The 21,401-nt window shown below is 41.4% G+C and overlaps 2 protein-coding genes and 1 non-coding gene across 3 annotated transcripts in view; 1 reads left to right on the top strand and 2 right to left on the bottom strand.

Annotated features, from left to right (window-relative positions):
* Window positions 1-21,401, top strand: part of RTF2 (replication termination factor 2) — a 45,465-nt gene that overhangs the window by 18,661 nt on the left and 5,403 nt on the right. The gene's annotated exons all lie outside the window — the stretch shown is intronic.
* Window positions 86-7,945, bottom strand: LOC105862297 (putative beta-1,3-galactosyl-O-glycosyl-glycoprotein beta-1,6-N-acetylglucosaminyltransferase 7). The gene is made up of 3 exons (XM_012748510.3): window positions 6,922-7,945; window positions 5,438-5,533; window positions 86-1,715 (listed from the first exon to the last, which is right to left on the bottom strand). The coding sequence occupies exons 1-3, from the start codon at window positions 7,889-7,891 to the stop codon at window positions 1,489-1,491; spliced, it is 1,293 nt and encodes a 430-aa protein (XP_012603964.2). The 5' UTR covers window positions 7,892-7,945; the 3' UTR covers window positions 86-1,488.
* Window positions 14,874-14,940, bottom strand: LOC142861549 (small nucleolar RNA U54). The gene has a single exon (XR_012912773.1). It is a non-coding gene; the product is annotated as a small nucleolar RNA U54 (small nucleolar RNA).

Below are 21,401 nucleotides of genomic sequence, written 5' to 3'. Positions count from 1 at the left end.
CCAGTGTTTTTCCAGAACAAAATTATGTTGTTCTCAGCCAATGAGGACTGTTTTAGATAAGCATATTTTCGTTTTCAATGGGAGTTTATTCTTTATTAATTATCTCATACCACATAGAAATCTCTAAGACATACGCCAGGGACTGCACGTTTTTGGACAAACTGCACGTTATTTAAATCATCATAACTACAGATCATAATGCACTTTAGGTGTTGTTTTTCAATAATTATAACATTTTTATTTACTTAAACAATTAAAAAACTAATCAAACAATTAAATTTCCTAGTACTTTTTTAACGTATGGTACTGCGTAAAACATTTTCTTCTATGAAGAGGGACCAAACAAAATTTACATAAATATCTAGATTCGCTCCTTTTTCCACGGGCGGCACAAACTCTGCAGGCTCTCCTTGGAAATTTTTTTCTTTCCACTCGCTGGAATACGCATAGGTTCATGCTGCTTCATATCACCTGACAACCTTTTGGGTAGATCTTTATGAGGTGCTGTTGCACCCCCAGGGAAAGGGCTGGACAGATTTGTCTCTGGTTCCGGACAGCCTTCATTATTGTCATCCATTATCCAGTCTCTCACCACTGATAGCAGAAACTGTTTATACTTCACTTTTGCTTGTGGATTGAGGACGTTGTACACTTTAAATGAATTGAAAAGTCCACAGTTTATAAGGTACAACACTACTTTTTTTGTCCATTTCATCGTTTTCCTTAGAATGGAACAACACGAAAGGAATTGATCCACACGGTCAACGCCTTTCATGTGGGCGTTGTATTCCTTGATGCAGGCAGGTTTTACAATGTTCTCTCCCGTTTTTCTATTTTTTTTTTCCTGTTGTCGAGACAGAAGTGTCATGGATCGTTGATATCATTCAGACAACCCGCTTGTCTTTCCATGCTAGGAGAAGAATATCGCCTTTTCTGGAAAATATTATGTCACCTTTCTTCATTCTTGACGTTTTCATTTCCAAATTTGGTGGTAAACTTCTACTCTCCCTAATGGACAAGACAGTGTGTTGACATCTAAGGTCTATAACAGATGGCACGTGAAACATGGGAGAAAACTTGTGAGCAGTACGAAAGGTGATACACAGTAGTATCCAGGACTTCAAAACAAGATGTATTTTCCTTACTCTAGTTTGAACCTGGATCTAAGCTTTTGGAGAATTTTGGTTTTCAGCAACTGATGGCCTTCTGGATACTTATGTACATGTCACCAGTGGTAGCTTGAATTATTTTTTCTCTTATGATTCCTTTCCCAAAGCTATTAAAAGTGGCCTATAATCAGTAGTAAAGTCTTGTCAATAACATGTTTCTGAATTCATTTTAAGAGTAATTTGTATCATTTTCCATTCTTATTTGTATTTAGGGATAATTTATATTTGTATCATTTTCCTGTTCTTTCTTTTTCAGTTCCATGTTCTCTTATTCCAAGTTAAGGAAATGGAATGATACCAGTAAGAAAGCAAACACTCCTCAGCTGTTCAGTTTCATGTTAAAATGACTCTCCTGTTGAAAACGCCAGTGTGGCTCTATAGGAACTTCTGCCTGCCTTAGGACTTTCAGTCTGTGCCGCCTCTCTAAGCATGTAACCACAAGTGGGTCTGTTGAGGGCTCGAATTTGTTGGCAAACAGAGAAGGTGATTGAATGATCCATGGCAAGTCTCCTGGTCCATAAACACAGATATCTTGGACATAATAGCCTGTAAACAGAAATGCAAAAATTTAGCTGCCTTTGCATCCCCACCAATTTTATCCATGCAAAAATATGGCACATGTCTCTTCTATTGTCATCCATAAGGCCTCTTAGCTTCATAAGAGCTCATATCAAACAGCATTCCATGATTGCTTCAACAGGTACTTTTATGTTGAATTTTGAATTTATGATGGAAAGGGACATTTTCATTCTTTTTGTTAGTGATTTCTAAAATGTTTGATGCTATTATAGGTGAATACTGTGGAATTTTATCTAGTCATGGGCACAAGGGAGATGAAATAACACTCACTTGCCTGGTAAAATCTAAATTCTGATAGTTTCTAAGTCTTTTCTTTGGTTATAGGTAGTTCATAAGAATGGTGTTGGTTTTAATAAGTCATTGCTTCTGTCATGTATTGATTTTTCAGAGTGAGTGTTTGATATAAATATCAGTAATTAAAATGGGAATGACAGAGTCCAGTGCTGATTGGATTCCTGCTAGATGAACTCAGTGGCTCTCTGTGTGCCTGAAACTGTGTTTGAGTTTCTGCTCTTTCTTCTAATCCTCACAGCCACACTCCAAAGTGGTTTCTATCAATATCCTCAGTTTGCAGGTGAGGAAACAGATTTAGAGAAGTGAGGGAGAAAAGGGTCTGGTCACTTCTGAGACTTCACTCCTTCTCTGCCCAATCTCCCCTCACCAGCTCAGAAACCCTCCTTCTAAAAGTCTATCTAAAGGAAATATTATTTTAAAGCAGGGAAGGGGGGATATGGGGGTGGGGAGAAAGAGAATGCATTCACAAAAAGTCTCTTGTTTGTTAGACTGAAAAAAAATCAAAAGAGGTTTCTCTCCTGTCGAGCAGGCGTTCCTGTACGTTGAGGGCCTAGACCTGGCATGTGGTAGCGTTGTCTAAGTAACAGCTGTTATCATAATCAAAGCATTTTTAACTTAACTGATAGTTGTTTTTGGTACAGTGTGATAGAATCTCAGTACAGTTACATTTAACCGGTTGAAAATTATAGACACAAAGACAAACAGTGGGGAAGACTTAAGACATAAGTGAAACACAACTCAGCCATACCTTGATTATAATTGTGTGACTACCATTTAGATGTAGATGGATTTGAACTAGAAGGGGACACAAACAAATGGATGTTTTCAGAGTTGTATTAATGCTGTCCGGGTGATTAAAAATAAACAAACTCTTTGTTGCTGATTATAATGGGATAGCTGTCCCGCGTGCAGAGTTAGGCTGTGAGAGTGCCCAGTGTAGTGGTGACAGATAGCTGCACCTGGTTTGAGACCCAGCTCTGCCACTTCCGGTGCCTTTAGGAGTTAATTCACTTCTCTGAGCCCTAGGTTCTTCATCTGTAAAGGGTGAAGGGTAGTAGAGTCGTTCGTCCCTTGGTATATGCAGGACATGGTTCTAGGACCCCTGTGTATCCCAAAATCTGTACATACTCAAGTCAAATACTGTATTTTTTAGATCCTGGTTTGGTTGAAAAAAAATCCATGTATAAGTGGACCTCACAGTTCAAATCTATGTCGTTCAATTCAAGGGTCAACTGTAGTGTCTACCTTAGAATTGTTGAGTGCAAGGCCCAGAGCCAGAGAGTTTACCATCATCCCTTTACTGGTGCTTGTCTTACGTGGAGTGCTGACTAAATGCTGGTACCAGATGGCCATGTTGCTGCTTTACTGTGAGAACCATTTGTGCACTGAAGCTAGTGGTGGTAAGAACCTTGTGAAGTGTTTACTTTTAGGGAATGATGACTTTGTTGGGATTCATAATAACTAGGTCCCCCCTACCCACCCAAACACTATCGAGACATTCAGGTTTTCACTTTTAAGAATTCGGAATCATTGCTTTACTATTGATGGCAACAACCCTTCATGACTTCTTTTAGCATCTGCACACCTGAGGATGTCGCATTTTCAGGAAAGATCAAAGCCCCCCCCCCCTTTTCTATGTGTCTGTTAACTAGTCCTGACAACTCCAGTAAGTGATGACAGTGAGCACTTGCTTTCTAAAGAAAGGGCAAGGATGCCTGTTGTTTACCTGTCACCTTCTGCCCATGTGAATAGCTCCCTAATGGAATTATATCTACCTTAGAAAATTACTCTAGCCCTTCTGACCTGGGACCTGTGTGTCAGGAGGATGGATGGCTGTGCACAGCAGGGGGATTTACTCATCTTTGAAGCATTCTAGTATGTGAGTTTATATTTTTTTATTTGCCTACCACCTATTTATTTTAGGTCATTCTTTTAAACTACTGAAAAACTGGATAAACTGAGTTTGTTTTGCATATCTATCTAGTCTACCATATTCAAACCTGAGGGCCCTACCCAAATGCACTTATTAAAATAGGTTATCATATCTCTGTGCAGTAGTTCCTGCAGGTGCATCGGAAGCCGTGTGTAGGCAAACGGCAAGTCCAGACATCCTTGAGGAGGGCGTGCTCTGCCACAGCTGCCCCCACATGCAGCGCTGCTCTGCCTTTCTGCGTTCTCTGTCCGTTTTTCGGCCTCTTCCCCCAACCCCAGTTTTCCTTTCCATGAGCTCTCCTGGAACGTTTGTACAACTCCTGCTGGACTTACATTGTGCTATGAATTGTTTGTCTTCCCTCTTGTTCTCCAGAACTATCTGTTCTTCCCAAACAGCCATCTTCAAACTGGGGGTTAAAAGATGGGAAGAGCTGGGCCTTCCCCCTCCACCCCCAAGGTAGCATGAATAGCTCCATAGGAGCCGGAGTGTCAGCTCCTCACTTTGTAGGTTTTCCCCCAACCCAGCTGATGTGCCTGAGAACCCCTGTGCAGCCAGCTGATTCTCTTCCAAACCCTTCACAAAGGAAGGCCTCCACTCTCCCCCATTCCAAATCTTGCTGGTATATTGCCTCAGCAGCTAAAACCTCTGGGACACCGGACGGGGGACAAAGAGAGAATTCATAGTTTCTCAGGGAGAATCTGAGGGCAAAGCAAAAACACCTTCCTTCAGCAAGAACTACTTAAGAACTACCCAGGGAGGGCTCTATGCCTTACCTAAGTACCTAGAAATTAAGATTCCAGGTCAAGAAGGCTGCCACAAGAATGCATACTAAAATATCTAGCCAGGCATGGTGGTGGGTGCCTATAGTCCCAGCTGCTCTAGAGGCTGAGGCAGGAGGGGTCACTTCAGCCCAGGAGTTCAAGTGCAGCCTGAGCAACATAACGAGACCTTGTTTCTTAAAAAAATTAAAAACAATTTATTTCAATCTAAAAATGAAACGAAGGACCAGGGATGGTGACTCACGCCTGTAATCCTTACACTCTGGGAGGCCAATGTAGGTGGATCGTTTGAGCTTAGGAGTTCAAGACTAGCCTGAGCAAGAGGGAGACTCTGTCTCTACTAAAAAAATAGAAATTATCTGGACAACTAAAAACATATATACAAATTACCGGAGCATGGTGGCACATGCCTGTAGTCCCAGCTACTCGGGAGGCTGAGGCAGGAAGATTGCTTGAGCCCAGGAGTTTGAGGTTGCTGTGAGCTAGGTTGACGCCACGGCACTCTAGCCTGGGCAACAGAGTGAGACTCTGTCTCAAAAAAAAATTGATGCACATTCTAATTGGATCACCACTAATTCCAAATTACTTTAAACATGATGGTCAGTCTTCTCCTCCTGTAATTGAAGCAGCAGTTGTATAGTTTTTGTAAAAATTGGAGGTGTTTTTGTTTGTTTTGTTTTTACCTTTACATCCATCATGAATATGTCCTTCCTCATTTCTGCGTTTAATGGCTCGAACATTTCCTTTCCAGCCAGCATTTGGTGTAGCACCCGGAGCATCTAAGAGGGGAAACAAAACCAGCATACAACATGGAATCTGTTAAATAGCTTCCACATTCTTCTAGGCCAAGCTCTTCTGTGCTGTCATTCCCATTTCCCCTAGATAAGGTACTCAGTGAGAATGGTAGAGATGAAGGTCCAACCTTGATTAAGATGTTTCATTTGTTACATCTGATCAAAGACTAGTGCTTTTGGGGGTGGGGCGTGCACTGTGCTTGCAGGAGTACTGGGGTGGACCAAGGTCTGGATCTCCACCTTTACACTGAGGTTTCATTTTCCATCCCTTTCCCCATCCCTTGTAACTAACTTGATGTTTGCAATGTGCTCTTTATGATTATGTTGTGGTTCTTTGCTCTGTAACAGCCTCTGGGGTGATATGAAGATAGAACTTGCAGTGGATAGGAGAGATTATTAAAAGGTCCTAACCAATTTCTGCTGGATTCATTGTTTGCACTGTTGTCTATACTGATTAGCTTAGGTGTTCAGGCTTGAAGCCAAAGTCCCTATAGGAGCCAGCCAATCCATCTACAGAGAAAATACTGAAATCCACTTAAAGGAGGGCATCCAATTTCCCTCTGCCTCTCAGAGAACCAATTTGAAGTATCTATTGCCTTTGCTACAAAAACATTATTAGTTGTAATATTTTCCATTCTTTTTTTTTTTTTTTTTGAGACAGAGTCTCACTTTGTTGCCCAGGCTAGAGTGAGTGCCGTGGCGTCAGCCTAGCTCACAGCAACCTCAAACTCCTGGGCTCAAGCGATCCTTCTGCCTCAGCCTCCCGAGTAGCTGGGACTACAGGCATGCACCACCACGCCCGGCTAATTTTTTTGTATATATATTAGTTGGCCAATTAATTTGTTTCTATTTATAGTAGAGACGGGGTCTCGCTCTTGCTCAGGTTGGTTTCGAACTCCTGAACTCAAAGGATCCGCCTGCCTCGGCCTCCCAGAGAGCTAGGATTACAGGCGTGAGCCACCACGCCCGGCCTATTAGTTGTAATATTTTCCATTCTTAAAGAGCTCTTAGTGCAATGTCTGGCACTAGTAGGTACTAGTAGTATTTATCAAGTGAATTAAGAAGGGAAGAACTTCTCAAAGATTTGTGTTTAGAATTTTCAACAGCCTTTATCTGAGGAGAAGCAAAATGCCAGTACTTCTTTCTAGAGAGGGAGCAGAAGCAGCCAATCTGGTTTGGGAACATGGCTCCCTTTCAGCCAACTTAAGATCCCTAAAATCAAAGAACCTCCTGTACTCCCCGAGTGGAAGATCTTTCAAATTTTACAGCCCTAGAAAAATAGCTGAATAGAAAGAATCTTCAGTTAAGAATAAAACTTCTCCTGCTGTTGCTTCTGACCTGGACAGATATCCATATTGTTGTATTGTTCTTACCTTTTAGTCGGTTCAGGGTCACCCAGTAGTGTTGCTCTGGACTGTAGATATCTTTGGACCACTGAAGCATGTCTTTTGCACGAATGTCAGTTAGTATGAAGTCTACAAACTTTCTCGTAAGTACATAGTAAGCACTTCCAAAATAAATTGTTAAGTTGTGGGGTGGTTCATATTTGAATCTTTTATTTGGAGATACATAGATATTTCCTTCAGGACTGAATTTGGGATGACTTTGTCTTGTCTTGGATTTACTGTTTGGTGGTTGGATTACTCCGGGAGTGATATTTTTATCATTCCATTTGCTTTTGATATAGTGTATGATTTCTTTGTTGGTTTTGATTGGAAAATCTTGTCCACAAAGATTAATGACGTAGTTCCATTGAAATTTGGAATGCACTAGATCTTTCATACAATTAATATCCGCCTGCAGTCTCGTAAAGCCAGCATAAGCAACCTTCTTTCTCTTTGATGAAATAAAAATGTTTTTAAAACAGCTAACCAAGGTTTGCACAGCAGTCTTATACTTCTTTGGGGCCTTTTCATCAACATGAATACAGTAAACATTTTGAGGTACATAAATAGCTCTGAGAAGCTGCACAAACATGGCCAGCTCCTTATGAATAGTTATAATGTATGCCAGAGAGAAATTGCCCTCTTCCGCAGACAGGGGTCTGGTTATGAAATGCAACCCCTGGGAAATCCTGGAGCAATTTCCTGGTTTGTGTAAATGAGCAAGTATTTCAGATCTATATGGGTTTTTACAAAATTTTGCAATTTGGGGGGCTGCCCCTTTCCCTTCAAATAAAGCTGAACACAGTTCATCTGGATAAAAGCCACATTCCACTACTACTGGATAGGTGGGTTCCTCCTCTGGTTCCTCATGAGTTGGAGTCCTTAAATAAAGAAAAATGAAGATGCAAATGACTGTGCAAATGAGAAATCCAGACTTTGTGGCTCGAAACTGGCTCATGTTTTGAGCTCCAAGTGCATTCTTATTACCATAGTTTGAAATTTTTTCTTTTATGCTTCCTAAAAGACACAACAGATAGAATTTAGGGTCTTACAAATTTTTCTCCTAACTGTATTGAAGCATCCTAAACTACATGTATTTAAAGTATATAATTTGCTCAGTTTTTGTGTATGTATACACCTGTGAAACCATCACCACAATCAAGATAACAAGCATTTCCCTCACCCCTAAAAGTTTTCTTGTGCCCCTTTTAGTCCATCCTTCTTTCTATCCCCATCTCTGGCAATTGCCAATATACTTTCTGTCACTATAGATTAGTTTGCATATTCTGTAACATATAAATGGAATCATACAATGTGTACTCTTTTTTTTTTCACTTGGAATAATGATTCTGAGATTCACTGGCTTGTTTTTTTGTTTTTTTTTTTTTTTTATTGTGGAGTCGTTTTCCATCATATGGCTTTGCACAATTTATTTATTCGTATATCTGCTGATGGACATTTGTTTCCAGTTTTTGGATATTGTGATAATGCTATAAGCGTTTGTGTTCAAGTCCTTCTATGGGCATATGTTTTTGTTTCTCTTGGGTAAATACTGAAGAGTGAAATGTCTGGCTGACATGTTGGTGTATGTTTAATTATTTAAGAAACTGTCACATTGTTTTCTAAAGTGGTTACACCAGCAATATATGAGATTTCCCTTTATTCTGTATTCTCATTCATACTTAGTATGGCCAAATGTTTTAATTTTAACCTTTTTAATAAGTGTGTAGTAGTAATTCTCTGTAGTTTTAATTGCATTTCCCTGATGACTAATGATGTTGAGCATATTTTCATAGGTTAATGTCTTTATCCAGGCAGATTAAAAAATCTCAAATATTCATTTTAGACATAGACACTGCCCTGTTCTGCATTATTCAGAGTTCATTTTATGCCATCATTTTGTGTTATGGGACTAAATCTTTCCAACAAAGGAAGTGAGAAATTAAGAGAAATTTTGAGACTATAAACTTAAACCTGTTGAAATGAGTTTATGAATTGTTTTTAGGGAAGAAGTCAGAGATTAAAAACAATATATCTTTAATAATGTTATTTGATAATAATGTAGTTGCCTGTCTTGAGCTCTGCAGAGATACATGAATAGATGTAACAGTAGCAAAAAGTAACCCAGAGTGCTTTAATTAATTAATTAATTAATTATTATTGTATTCAAAGATCATCCTTTGGAATTTTTTTTTTTTTTTTTAATTTTTTTTTTTTTGAGACAGAGTCTCGCTTTGTTGCCCGGGCTAGAGTGAGTGCCGTGGCGTCAGCCTAGCTCACAGCAACCTCAAACTCCTGGGCTCGAGTGATCCTTCTGCCTCAGCCTCCCGGGTAGCTGGGACTACAGGCATGCGCCACCATGCCCGGCTAATTTTTTTTTTTATATATATATATATCAGTTGGCCAATTAATTTCTTTCTATTTATAGTAGAGACGGGGTCTCGCTCAGGCTGGTTTTGAACTCCTGACCTTGAGCAATCCGCCCGCCTCGGCCTCCCAAGAGCTAGGATTACAGGCGTGACATCCTTTGGAATTTAAGGAAGAAAATTGATCAGGTAAAATGTCAAGCTTTATATTGTTAGGAAATATGTTTTTTCTTGAAACTGACTCTCTGTTTCCATAAAAAGTCACATCTTATTTTTACTTCCTACTTTTAAAAAGCCTGTGCACTTTTGACTGAGCACTATTTGAGCTCAGATTTGACATTGGCCCCTTGCCTTTCCACATCATTTTTACAAACGCTATTTGGACAAAGCATCAGCCAGGCAGCATTTTGAGTCTTCTTTGTATTCTCAACCTTTAAGCCAACAAAAACTATAAATGTTGATTGTGGATTTTTAAAATGTTGTATTTATTTTCACTGTACAGTTTCTTTCTACCCATCATGCTTCAAGAATAAAAAGCAGACACTGTCCAAATTTGCTAGGTTACAGTGTTTTATGCTGGTTCAGTAAATGTTTGCCCCAAATGTCAAACTTTATAGCCTAATTTTAAAGACATTCTTATAAATTTCATTATACTTGTCTTTATAAACATTAAACCATCATAATTTACACATTTTATATATGATCCCTAAAATAAACAAAACCTGTATCATAAAAATAGAAATTGAATAGGAAAGAAACACCTTCTTAAAATAAAATGGAAGTGAACTTTTTTACTACTTTTCAGAATTTTGATTAAAAGTAAACCATGTACCATAGTTTGTAACATCTTCTCCTGTGTTACAGCTTTAAAATCAAAGGAGGGTTTGGGGTTTCTTTGTTGTCTTTTTTTTTCTTTTTTTTTTTTTTTAGCTGATCGTCAAAGTAAAGTATTCTGTTACTGTCACAGAAGTGCCCCTCATCACTGATAAATTACACCCCATGTAAACTTACCCTGGCAGAGCCCAGGGGGTTGAGTATTTTCAATAGTTGATAATAATTAAATGAAGGCAAGTCCCAGGGGTAGTCCATTGTCCTTCGAGGTAATACCCAGGCTAAGTGTTTTCCTTCCCTTATGTAGAGACAGGTACGTGGGCCGGTTCTATCAGTGTTCACTTGGAAATAAATTTCAGCATGGATGCCTGCTGGGCTGGTGACTGGGGTCTCTTAGGAATGGGGAACCTGCAGCCTTGGGGCCACTTGGGGCCACTTGTGGCCTTAAGGGTCCTTGAGTGTGGCCTTTTGACGGAATCCAGATTTTACAGAACAAATCCTTTTCATAAAGGCTTCTGGTCATTGTTTAAACACAGGCTTTTTAAGGTCATCAGGCCAGCTCTTGTAAGTGAAGCTTTTGTGGACCTCACTGCTCTTACATATCAATAGTTCTTGCTGTTTCTTGAACATAACATCTAATGGATAATAAGAAAATTCCCAGAGGAATAAACTTTTTAGGCCCTTTTTCCTTTTAAAACAGTGATGAATGCTATTTTCAATTTTGCAGACATTTCCTAGCAATTCTTGGTGAGGTTTTTTTTGTTGTTGTTGTCATATTTCTATATTGTGAAGTCAACTTTTTAGCCATAATGAAAGTGCATTTACTAAACATGTGACTTTCTATCCCTAAATTAATTTCCAAGAAATGTAGGTGGTCTTTTCTAAATATGGGGAATATGCAACTTAGAAAAAAAGTTCAGTCTTACTGATTTTTTTAAACCATTTTCTCCATAGAAACTTACTTAAAATATTTATTTCAAAGGCTTTAGAAAGAGTGCCGTTATCCTCGTGTATTGTGGAGCAGATGTGCAAGTTCTTTGTCTGATCCTATTTCCTCATAGATTACTAAATCACAAATAATTTCTAAAATTTTGTGGTTTGTGGGTGAGAGCATTCTAAGGCTTTTTCCATCTACTGTCTTTCTTTAAATTATCTTTTGTAGACCTATATACTTTAATAATCCTTTAGCCTTCCGTATCTGCAGCCTTTGAAAAGTAGCATTGTTAGATATATGTATTGTACAGTAGAATAAAATAGCTTCCAAATAATGAATAATGTTAAGATTATACATGCAGTTGACCGAAGCCATCAGACATCCAAGAGATACTGTAGAATAGCTTTCAGTAGAAGTAATTATATCGATGTTATGGTTAAGAATGGTGTTTAACTTTTTTTCCTTTATGTAGGGCTAGAATCTGTAAAATAACAGGAATGATTTCCAATTATGGTTCTTAGATGTGAGTTGTTTTACATTTTGTTTTTTTGTTCAAGCTTAAAATACTTCCAGGGAATTGTTGCAAAACACATTGCTATCCTAATTAGAGCCAAGACCTGCATTCTTTTTTTCTTTCTTTATCTTACGTATACTTTTCCAGTCCCCTTCTTCCTACTCCCAACAAGCCTTACTAGCCATGTAAGTTTGATATCATGGGTTACCCCTAGAACAGCTCGTTTAAGGGCAGTCATTTTGAATTTGTTATGGTGAGAGTCAATTTATTATAAAGACTTTTTAGAGGGAGTTGGCAGCATTCCTTGTACATTAACTCTTTTTATTGAATTTTTTATACTTTATTTTTTAAAGGTAATTCCTGTGAATAAATAGATAATGGATGTGCATCTTTGAAGGGGAACTCAAAATATTTTGTTGTATATTCTATAATATTACTGTTTTAGAGCATTAACATTAACCAAGATGAACAATTTATTTAGTACCCAAAGAGCTTTACTTTAAATAAAAAAAAAAAAAGGTGATGCTCATTATTGCATTTACCTTATTGGAAACCTAACATTTAGTTTATAGGCTAAGAAAACGGGCTTTGCTTCAGTCCCCTGTGTTAGACTCTAGCACTTCCGAGTTGGGCCATCTTAGGCAAGTAACGAAACCTCCCTGAGTCTCCATTTTCTTGACTGCAGATGGGGTGTATGATAGTCTCAGCCTCACAGGGACACCGGGAGGGGTTCGAGGGGGAAGGATGGGAGTTTCACACTGTCTGGCCCCAAGGAGGTACGCAGTGCCCGTCAGCACTCAGTCCCTGGAGAAATGCCACCCACAGACAATGAATGTCGGTGCTCTCTCCACTTACTGGGTGCTTATCCTAAAAGCTACTGTAGTCACAGCAGTGAAAATTTTCATCTGTTCCCTGGGTTTAGAATATTATCCAAAGAGCTCTACAATTCAATACAGCATTTTCGTGAATTATTTGAGTTTATAATATTAGTTAGACTAATTTTGTCCAACTGTCCAATAAAATGGATGTCTTAGTCACATTATTCCTAAAAAGTGTATAAATTTTTTAGCCATTTTGATGGAAAGAAGAAAACTTTATTTTAGGATATCCACTTGAAACAACCAGAAGAAATACAAAATTTTATTTTTATTATTGATATAAAAAGAGAACTGAGGATATGGACATGGCTTTGAGGCTGACTTAGTTGTTACCACTCATGTGAGTAATTAACAAATGATGGCATTTTAAATTTAAAAATCTAGATGGTCCCATACTGTGAAAACGGTCCACTTTTAGTTTCTTTGGGTAAACAAAAAGTGGGGACTACTTTTAAGAGAAAAAAATACCTGCAACATCTGCATTTGAAATATTGCTGATATTCTAATATTCCTGTTTTAAAACCATAGAGAGGACAATGAAAAATGACAATGAATAATGCCCTTCAAAAATTATGCCTGCTTACCTTGCCACTCATTATCCCTGCGTAGTTAATGAAGCACTCACCAGAAGATGTTCCTCACGTCCCTGAGATCATGGCAGCATCTCTGCCCACCTGGCCTTTCTCTGGCAACAGCCAGCCGCTCCTCTCCCAGTCCTCAGCTTCAATCACATGCACAGAGTTGCTTGGCAGGTTTTGTTGCCCTTTCATCCCTGGAGAGTTTTTTTCTTATTGATTCTGACCTGTAGATCGAAAAAATAGTTGCTGCTTTTGTTTCTCTGAGTGTTTGCTCAGGACTGGATCACCTCCTGAAAAAACAAAAAGAGACAACAGCAGAAAACCCCAGCCCCATGAGGGGCAGCAGAGTGATTCTTTGTATTCTGAAACTGCAGGGTGCACTCTCATAGCACTCGTGGGTCACATTCTTTAAATGCTTTTAAAAAACAGGAGGCAAAATTTAGTTATCTAGTGTTCTTTCATTAAAGAGATAAATAAAAGTCATTTAAAAATCCTGTTTCTTCTAAAATAGCATTTGGGAAAACCCGGGCATCTTGGCACAGCTCTCTGGAGCACTTGCTGTCAGGGGTGGGGGAGCCAGCCCTGCCCTGTGCTCTCTAGCGCCACCACAGGTGAGTCTGTGCCATAGAATGGGTCCAAGGTGGGGTCTTATGCTCCCCTTTTCAGTAGGCTGTCCTCTTTTCTTCTTCACCTCTGGGTACTTCTCTTCTTACCATTCTTCCCTTTTTCTGGTGTTAAAGGTTCTCTGGCTCGCTGGTTCTCTCTTTGGGTAAGCATAGACAGATCTATTAAGAGTAGTGAAGCCAAGAGATACAAATCACACGCCATAGCATTCTCATCTTCTTGTATGTATCTAGACACCTAAGCTGGATGTTTAGTTAGATGAATGCAGATCTTCACCTTCTCATGGAGTGACTCTGAAACCATGCTGCTTTTTTGTAGAAAATATGTCACTGTTGCCATAGGAAGATAACTGAGCAGATAGAATTGTCTCGTAATCTCAAGGAGTTGTAGCATTCACGCAGCCTTTCAGTGGTGAGACCCCATATGGTTTGGGGGGGGTGGGTTTTGTTTTTTTTTTTTTTCTGAGAGAGAGAGTCTAACTCTTGCCCAGGCTGCAGTGCCGTGACATCAGCCTAATTCACAGCAACCTCAAACGTCTGGGCTCAAGCGATCCTTCTGCCTCAGCCTCCTGAGTAGCTGGGACTACAGGCATGCACCACCATGCCCGGCTAATTTTTGCTATATATTTTTAGTTGGCAAATTAATTTCTTTCTATTTTTAGTAGAGATGGGGTCTCACTCTTGCTCAAGCTGGTTTCGAACTCCTGACCTTGAGCGATCCTCCCGCCTCAGCCTCCCGGAGTGCTAGGATTATAGGCGTGAGCCACCGCACCCGACCTGAGACCCCATATGTTTAATGTTTGTGTGGAAATGTTCAGATTCCATGAGTTGAGGTTCTAGTAATAGTTTTGTTTAGCAAGAATCAGAAAAGGAAAGGTGCTTGTATATGTGGAAAAGGCATACTGCCAGCTCGTGAAGGGTTGCCACCGCTGTCCCCCGCTACCTTGGATGCTTGTTTCACAACTTGTCCTGTGGGTGCTGCTGAACTGGACAGAGGGACTGCCCATACTGGCCCATCCCTGGAGGACGGGATTGGTGCCGATTTCACCTGGTGCCTCACACCTGTGCCGGGAAGGAGGAAGCAGCAATGGAGGAAACACCGAGGAAACACTGGGGAGCATCACCTGCAAAAACTGTCATGGGGAGGGTTTGGTAGTAATGGATCTTCTGAATTTTTGAGAGAAAGAGCAAGATGGCCTATTTTTTATTCAACTTCTGCTGGCTCAAAGTAGTGTATAAAACTATCATTGCAATTCGGCACAGTAGGTGTCTCCCCATCACCAGCTCTGTTTGACAGTTTTAGTGTAAAGTCATAGTGAACATAATTTTAGGCCTTTTTTACTTTATCATTTTAAGCTAAGCAACTTGTCACTTTGCTTCTTCAAGTCAGCCTGGTACATCAAACCCTGAAACTATTACACTGACCGTTCTCTAGGGACTTCACATTGTGGCTGTTTAGGGTAATTCTCATCCCCACCTCTGGCTCCGTGGGTGTTTTCCCTTGATTGTGGCATGGCTTCCTGACCGGCTTGTTTCTCCGCCAGAGCAAACAGCGGAGGTGAGTCAGGAGCAGTAGTGGGCGGACCAGAGCTCCGCTGCACCTGTGCCTGTGTCTTCCTCAAAAAGCAGTAGTTCGATTTTTAACCTTTTTTTTTCTTTTTCATCATGAGCTGCTTCAGATTAATAGTTCAATTTTTAATGTGAGGGATTCCTGCCTTTTTATTGTTGGTGGCTAATTCAACTTTAAAAATACAACAGCTCTGAGCACAACACACCTGTGTGCAGAATAGGGTCCATGGCCTCTGAACAGTCTCATCTAGAGGAAAGAGGCTGCCGACTCTGACATCACAGGAAGGAGGGGCAGCAAGGAGCCAGGGGGAAGAGGCAGCAGCAGAAATCCCAGGGGACAAGGGGAGGGCCATGCAGGACCAACGGGGAGCAGACGCCTGCCTCCTCTCCACCTCCTGGCTGTGTGCTCAGGACGCTTGTTTACGCCACAGTCGGAGCTCCGGGCCCCATGGGGCCTTATCACCTGATTCTGTTCCTGCAGATTCTTTTCCATTCCCTCTCCAAGGAAGAGACACCTTCTCCAGAGGGAGGCTCAACCCCAATCTTCTATAGTGTGGGACTACTGTGGGGGGGCTCCTCTTATAGGCCTGGCTTCCCACAAGGATGGCTGCAAATAAGCTCCTCTTCAGAGGCAGCCCCAGTGCAGTGCCTGGCTGGGCACCCCCTTTCTTCATTCATGTCACTTCTCTGTGGCACCACCTTCAGAGACTTGTGGGTCAAAGGAAGGTACCTTCAGTCATGAAGATTTGTCAGACAAACCTAGAAAAGAAGGTAATCTTAACCTGAAGCAACCACTTTTGGAGACAAGAGCCACAATAAATAACCCAGCTAAGGCAGGGGGCTGACCAGGGTCAGCAGACATTTATTGATATCTTCTGTGTCTTGGAAGGTGCTAGAAAATCTTTGGCAACTTTAGAAAAGGAGTACTTTCACGTCTTTTCTTGTGCTGGGAATGTTTTCTATAAAAAAATTCTAGACCTAGGATGTCTGTTACTGTTCTGGTCACAGTAGGTCTGTTAAAATTACTGTTCCAGTTGTTGAAAGAACTTCGTTGCTTATCTAGGTTCCTACTTTGATGTTCTTCAAAGGTGGTATCTGAGGGAGTAACTAAATATTTTTGTTAATAACAATCTTTGGCATATTTTCAAATATTTGTGACTATAATATTTAATCAAATCGCTTTTTGTATATACCAGGAAAATAAATGTTTGGCTGATTGACTCAATGCCTAGCTTTTTTTTTTTTTTTTTTTTTTGAGACAGAGTCTCGCTTTGTTGCCCAGGCTAGAGTGAGTGCCGTGGCGTCAGCCTAGCTCACAGCAACCTCAAACTCCTGGGCTCCAGTGATCCTTCTGCCTCAGCCTCCCGGGTAGCTGGGACTACAGGCATGCGCCACCATGCCCGGCTAATTTTTTTATATATATATCAGTTGGCCAATTAATTTCTTTCTATTTATAGTAGAGACGGGGTCTCGCTCTTGCTCAGGCTGGTTTTGAACTCCTGACCTTGAGCAATCCGCCCGCCTCGGCTTCCCAAGAGCTAGGATTACAGGCGTGAGCCACAGCGCCCGGCCAATGCCTAGCTTTTAAAGCTCATATTACCTACAAATAATCAAGATAGTATGGTGCCAAAGTAAGGATGGGCATATAGATAAATGGAATAAAACTGAGAGTCCAGAAATAAACCCTTACATCTCTGGTCAATTGATTTTTGACAAAGAGGCCCATACAATTCAATGAGGGAAAGAATAGTCTTTTCAACAAATGGTGCAAATGGTACTGGGATAACTGAGTATCCACATGCAAAAGAATGAATTTGGGCCCCTACCTTATAAAATTGTACTCACAGTGGATAACAGACCTAAATATCTGAGCTAATAAGCCTTTTAGGAGAACACAGGAATAAATCTTCATGATCTTGGGTGAGGTAATGACCTTTTAAATGTGATACCAAAAGCATGGTGGTAAAAGAGAAAATTGGTAAGTTGGATTTCATCAAAATCAAAACCTTTTGTGCTTCAAAGGACATCATCCAGAAAATAAAAAGACAACCCACAGAATGGGAAAAAATATTTTTGAATCATATATCTGATAAGGGACTTGCTATGGTCTGAATGTTTATGTCCCTCCCCCCAAGTTCATATGTTGAAACCTAATCTCCCACCCAGTAGTATTAAAAGGTGGGGTCTTTGGGGGGTGATTAGGTCACGAGAGCTCTGCCCTCATGAATGGGATTAGCACACCTATGAACGAGGCTTGCAGAAGCCCTTTCCCCTCCGCCTTCCCTTCTGTGCGAGGACACTTACAGGCTCCATCCGTGAGGAATTGGCGCTCACCAGACACCACATCTGCTGGCGCCTTAATAGTGGATTCCCAGCCTCCAGAACTGTGAGCAAGAAATTTCTATTTATAAATTGTTAGCTATAAGGTATTTTGTTGTAGCAGTCTGACCAAGGCAGAACTTACATCCAGAATATATTGCATGAAGAATTCCTGCAACTCAACATTAAAGAGACAGATAACACAATTAAGAAATGGGCAAAATATTTAAATAGACATTTCTCCAAAGATATACAAATTGCCAATAAGCACATGAAAAGGTGCTCATCATCATTGGTCATTGGGGGAAATGCATATTAAAACCACTGTGAAGGCCGGGCGTGGTGGCTCACGCCTATAATCCTAGTACTCTGGGAGGCGGAGGCGGGTGGATCGCTCAATGTTAGGAGTTTGAGACCAGCCTGAGCAAGAGCAAGACCCCATCTCTACCAAAAATAAAAAGAAGTTAATTGGACAGCTAAAAATATATAGAAAAAATTAGCTGAGCATGGTGGCGCATGCCTGTAGTCCCAGCTACTCAGGAGGCTGAGGCAGAAGGATTACTTGAGCCCAAGAGTTGTAGGTTGCTGTGAGCTAGGCTGACGCCATGGCACTTAAGCCGGGGCAACAGAGTGAGACTCTGTCTCAAAAATTTAAAAAACTCACAATGAGATGCAATTTCACACCCATTAGGATGGTTGTAAATAAAAAGACAAGTGTTGGGAAGAATGTGGAGAAATCAGAATCCTCATGAGTTGCTGGTAGGCATGTGAAATGGTGCAGAAGAGTTGGAAAGTAGTCTTTTGAGGAAAAGATTTTCTCTGAAGGTTAAACATAATGTCAGTGGCTCACACCTGTAATCCTAGCACTTTGGGAGACCAAGATGAGAGGATGGTTTGAGGCCAGGAGTTTGAGACCAGCTGAACACGAGCAAGACCCTGTCTTTAGAAAAAATGGAAAAATTAGCTGGGCATGGTGGCACACACCTGTAGTTCCAGCTACTCAGGGGGTTGAAGCAGGAGGATCAATTGAACCCAAGAGTTTGAGACTGCAGTGAGCTATGATCATGCCATTGCACTCCAGCATGGATGACAAAGCAAGACCCTGTCTCAAAAAAGGAAAAAAAAACCATAAAGTCAGCATATGACTCAGGCATTCCATTCCTAGATAGCTACCCAAGAGAAATGAAAACATACATCCACATAAAGACTTGCATGTGAATGTTCTGCAAGCGATCCTCCTGCCTCCGCCTCCCAAGTAGCTGGGACTACAGGCATGCACCACCACACCAGCTAATTTTTCTTACTTTTTTTAGAGATGTGGTCTTGGTGTGTTGCCAAGACTAATCTTGAACTTCTGGCCTTAAGCAGTCCCTCCTCCTTGGCCTCCCAAAGTGCTAGGATTACAGGTGTGAAGCTTCACGCTCAGCCTACATTTAAAAAAAAAATTGAATATGTTTAAGATGTACAACATGATGTTTTGATATACATATAGATAATGAAATGATGACTATAGCCAAGCAAATTAACATATCCATCTCCTCACGTAATTACCTTTGTGTGTGTGGCGAGGGGTGGTAAAAGTGCCTGAAACCTTAGCAAATTTCCAGTTACAATACAGTGAGTAACTATAGTCCTCACGCTATACACTAGATCCCTGACTTATTTACCCTGCGTAACTGCCACTTCGTACCCTTTGACCAACATCTCCCCAGGTGCTCCCCTCTCCCAGCCCCTGGTAACTGCTCTACTCCCTCCCTGTTCCTATGTTTTTGATTTTTTAAGATTCCACATATAAGTGAAATCATGGGGCATTTTTCTTTGGTGTATTTCAGTTATCATAATGTCCTCAGGGTTCATCCATGTTGTCGAAAATGGCAGTATCCCATCTCTTTTAGAGGCTGAATAATATTCCATTTTATATATATAAATATATGTGATATATATAGATATATATATCAATCACAATTTCTTTATCCATTCATCTGTTGACAGTTTGTTTCTGTAGCATTTACTTTTTACAGATAAGACGTAGCAAACCGCATAGAGGTTCTGACTGGGATGTGGCCCCAGATTCCCAGCTGGTGTTCGAGAGGCTGAGTCGCCGCGGGTGGGCTGGGGCTGCGCGGGGGCTGGGGCTGCGCGGGGTGTTCCTGCTGCTGGAATGGGTGCTCAGACCTTGCTCTTTCATTGTCCTTCTCTTTTTTGGGGGTGGGCTGTGGGAGGGGGGTATAAAGAGTTCTTATATGAATATGAGTATGTTCTGTAAATTAATCCTTTGAATGTTATATATGCTGCGTATATTTTCTCTTAGCCTTTGGCTTATGTACTTTCTGGTTGCTATGACTCTGTCATGTAGAAGTTTGTCATTTTTACACAGCAAACCTTACTAACTTTTATGGCTTCTACCTCTTTCTAGCTTTAGATGACTTTTCTTACCCTAGTGATGAAACATATTTTCCCATAAGTTATTTTTATTCTTTTAAATTTTCCTTTTTTACGTTTAGGTGTTTATGGCCCTAATCCAGGGTTTCTCACCCCCAGCCCTAGTGGCATGTTGGACTGGGCAATTCTCTGGGGTAGGGGGCTGTCCTGGGCATTGTAGGATGTTTAGCAGCATCCCTGGCCTCTACCCACAACATGCCAGTGGCACCTGCATCCCAGGTGTGACAGCCAGATGTCCCCTGGGGAGCAGAATCACTCCAATTAAGAGCCACTGCACTTGGGTTAGACCATGCCCTCTTTCTGCAGCTGAGGAACTCGAGGCCAGAAAGATGGTAGGATGGCCCAATCAAAGCGGCCTAGACAGGTCACGGCAGAAACTTCAGTTCAAAATGTGGGAATGGGTACCTCCGCCTCATTCTCATTTTTCTCCCTATAATTCTGGCTCCCAGCCCAGGTTTACAGAAGAACTGTGATATCAGGCACTTGGCCAGTCGCCGGGCCACAGCAGGGAAGACCACGTAATTAGACAACCTGACAAAGACAGGGACTTCAGGTTGTGATCAGTGCCATGGAGCAGACATAGAAAGGGTCCTAGGAGCCTGCAGGCAGGGGCAGGCAGCATCGTTCATAGCGTGAGCATGGGTGGCCTCTCTGGGGAGGCAACTCACTCACTGACAAATTTGCGAGTGCGGGCATGCCTCAGGGTGCACGGTGTGTGTTTCTGCCACTGTGCTACTGTCCGGGTAGCCTAAACCCTGCTCACAGTCGTATTCTGCCAGGGTGTTTCAGGGCTCCCAAGGCAACCCTTGTGCTTGGGCGGTTTCTAGGACTCACAGGACTTAGCCTCTGGTTGTACCCTCAGCTGAGGCGCATCACAGCGACTGTGGTAAGGATACACAGCCAGGTGGTAGAGTCTGGAAGAATCCATGTGAGGCTTCCTTATGTGCTCTCCCTCCCTTGAGGGGACACAGGGAACACTTCCCTCAGCAACAAAAATACAGCAACATGTGTGTGCTCTTTCTGCCCAGGGAAGCCAGTGAGAGACTCAGTGCCCAGTTTTTTTAGCCAGAGGCTGGTCACATACCCTCTGCCTAGCATCTGCCAGAATTCCAGACTCTCCCAGAAGGAAAGCAGGCCTTCAGCATAAGCCACATTGTTAACATGAACAATCTGGGTATAGCCAGCCAAGCCATCCTTATCAGTTAAGAAATGGTGGGAGCCCTCCCCAAATCCAAGATCCCAGACGCCAGTTAGAGGCCAGCCTCGCAAGCGGGCTGTGTCAGAGACAGTGCTCTCGGGCCTGCCATGCTAACGCTTCCCCGTGCACAGAAACTTCCCAACCAGGGCTTTGACCTGACAGCTGACTCAAGCAAGATGCAGGCAGAAAAACAGTAGAGATGTGCCAAGAACTTGA

This window comes from Microcebus murinus, chromosome 16 (genome assembly GCF_040939455.1).
Source record: "Microcebus murinus isolate Inina chromosome 16, M.murinus_Inina_mat1.0, whole genome shotgun sequence".
Lineage (NCBI taxonomy): Eukaryota > Metazoa > Chordata > Mammalia > Primates > Cheirogaleidae > Microcebus > Microcebus murinus.
The sequence above is the reverse complement of the archived record's forward strand: the minus strand, read 5'-3'. Positions and strand labels throughout refer to the sequence as shown.

Coding starts and splice junctions, on each gene's coding strand:
- LOC105862297 (XM_012748510.3), bottom strand. CDS start 7,891: ATGAGCCAGTTTCGAGCCACAAAGTCTGGATTTCTCATTTGCACAGTC. Junction 5,534..6,921: donor GACCCTGAACCGACTAAAAG/GTAAGAACAATA, acceptor TTCCCCTCTTAG/ATGCTCCGGGTGCTACACCA. Junction 1,716..5,437: donor TATTCATGATGGATGTAAAG/GTAAAAACAAAA, acceptor TTCTGTTTACAG/GCTATTATGTCCAAGATATC.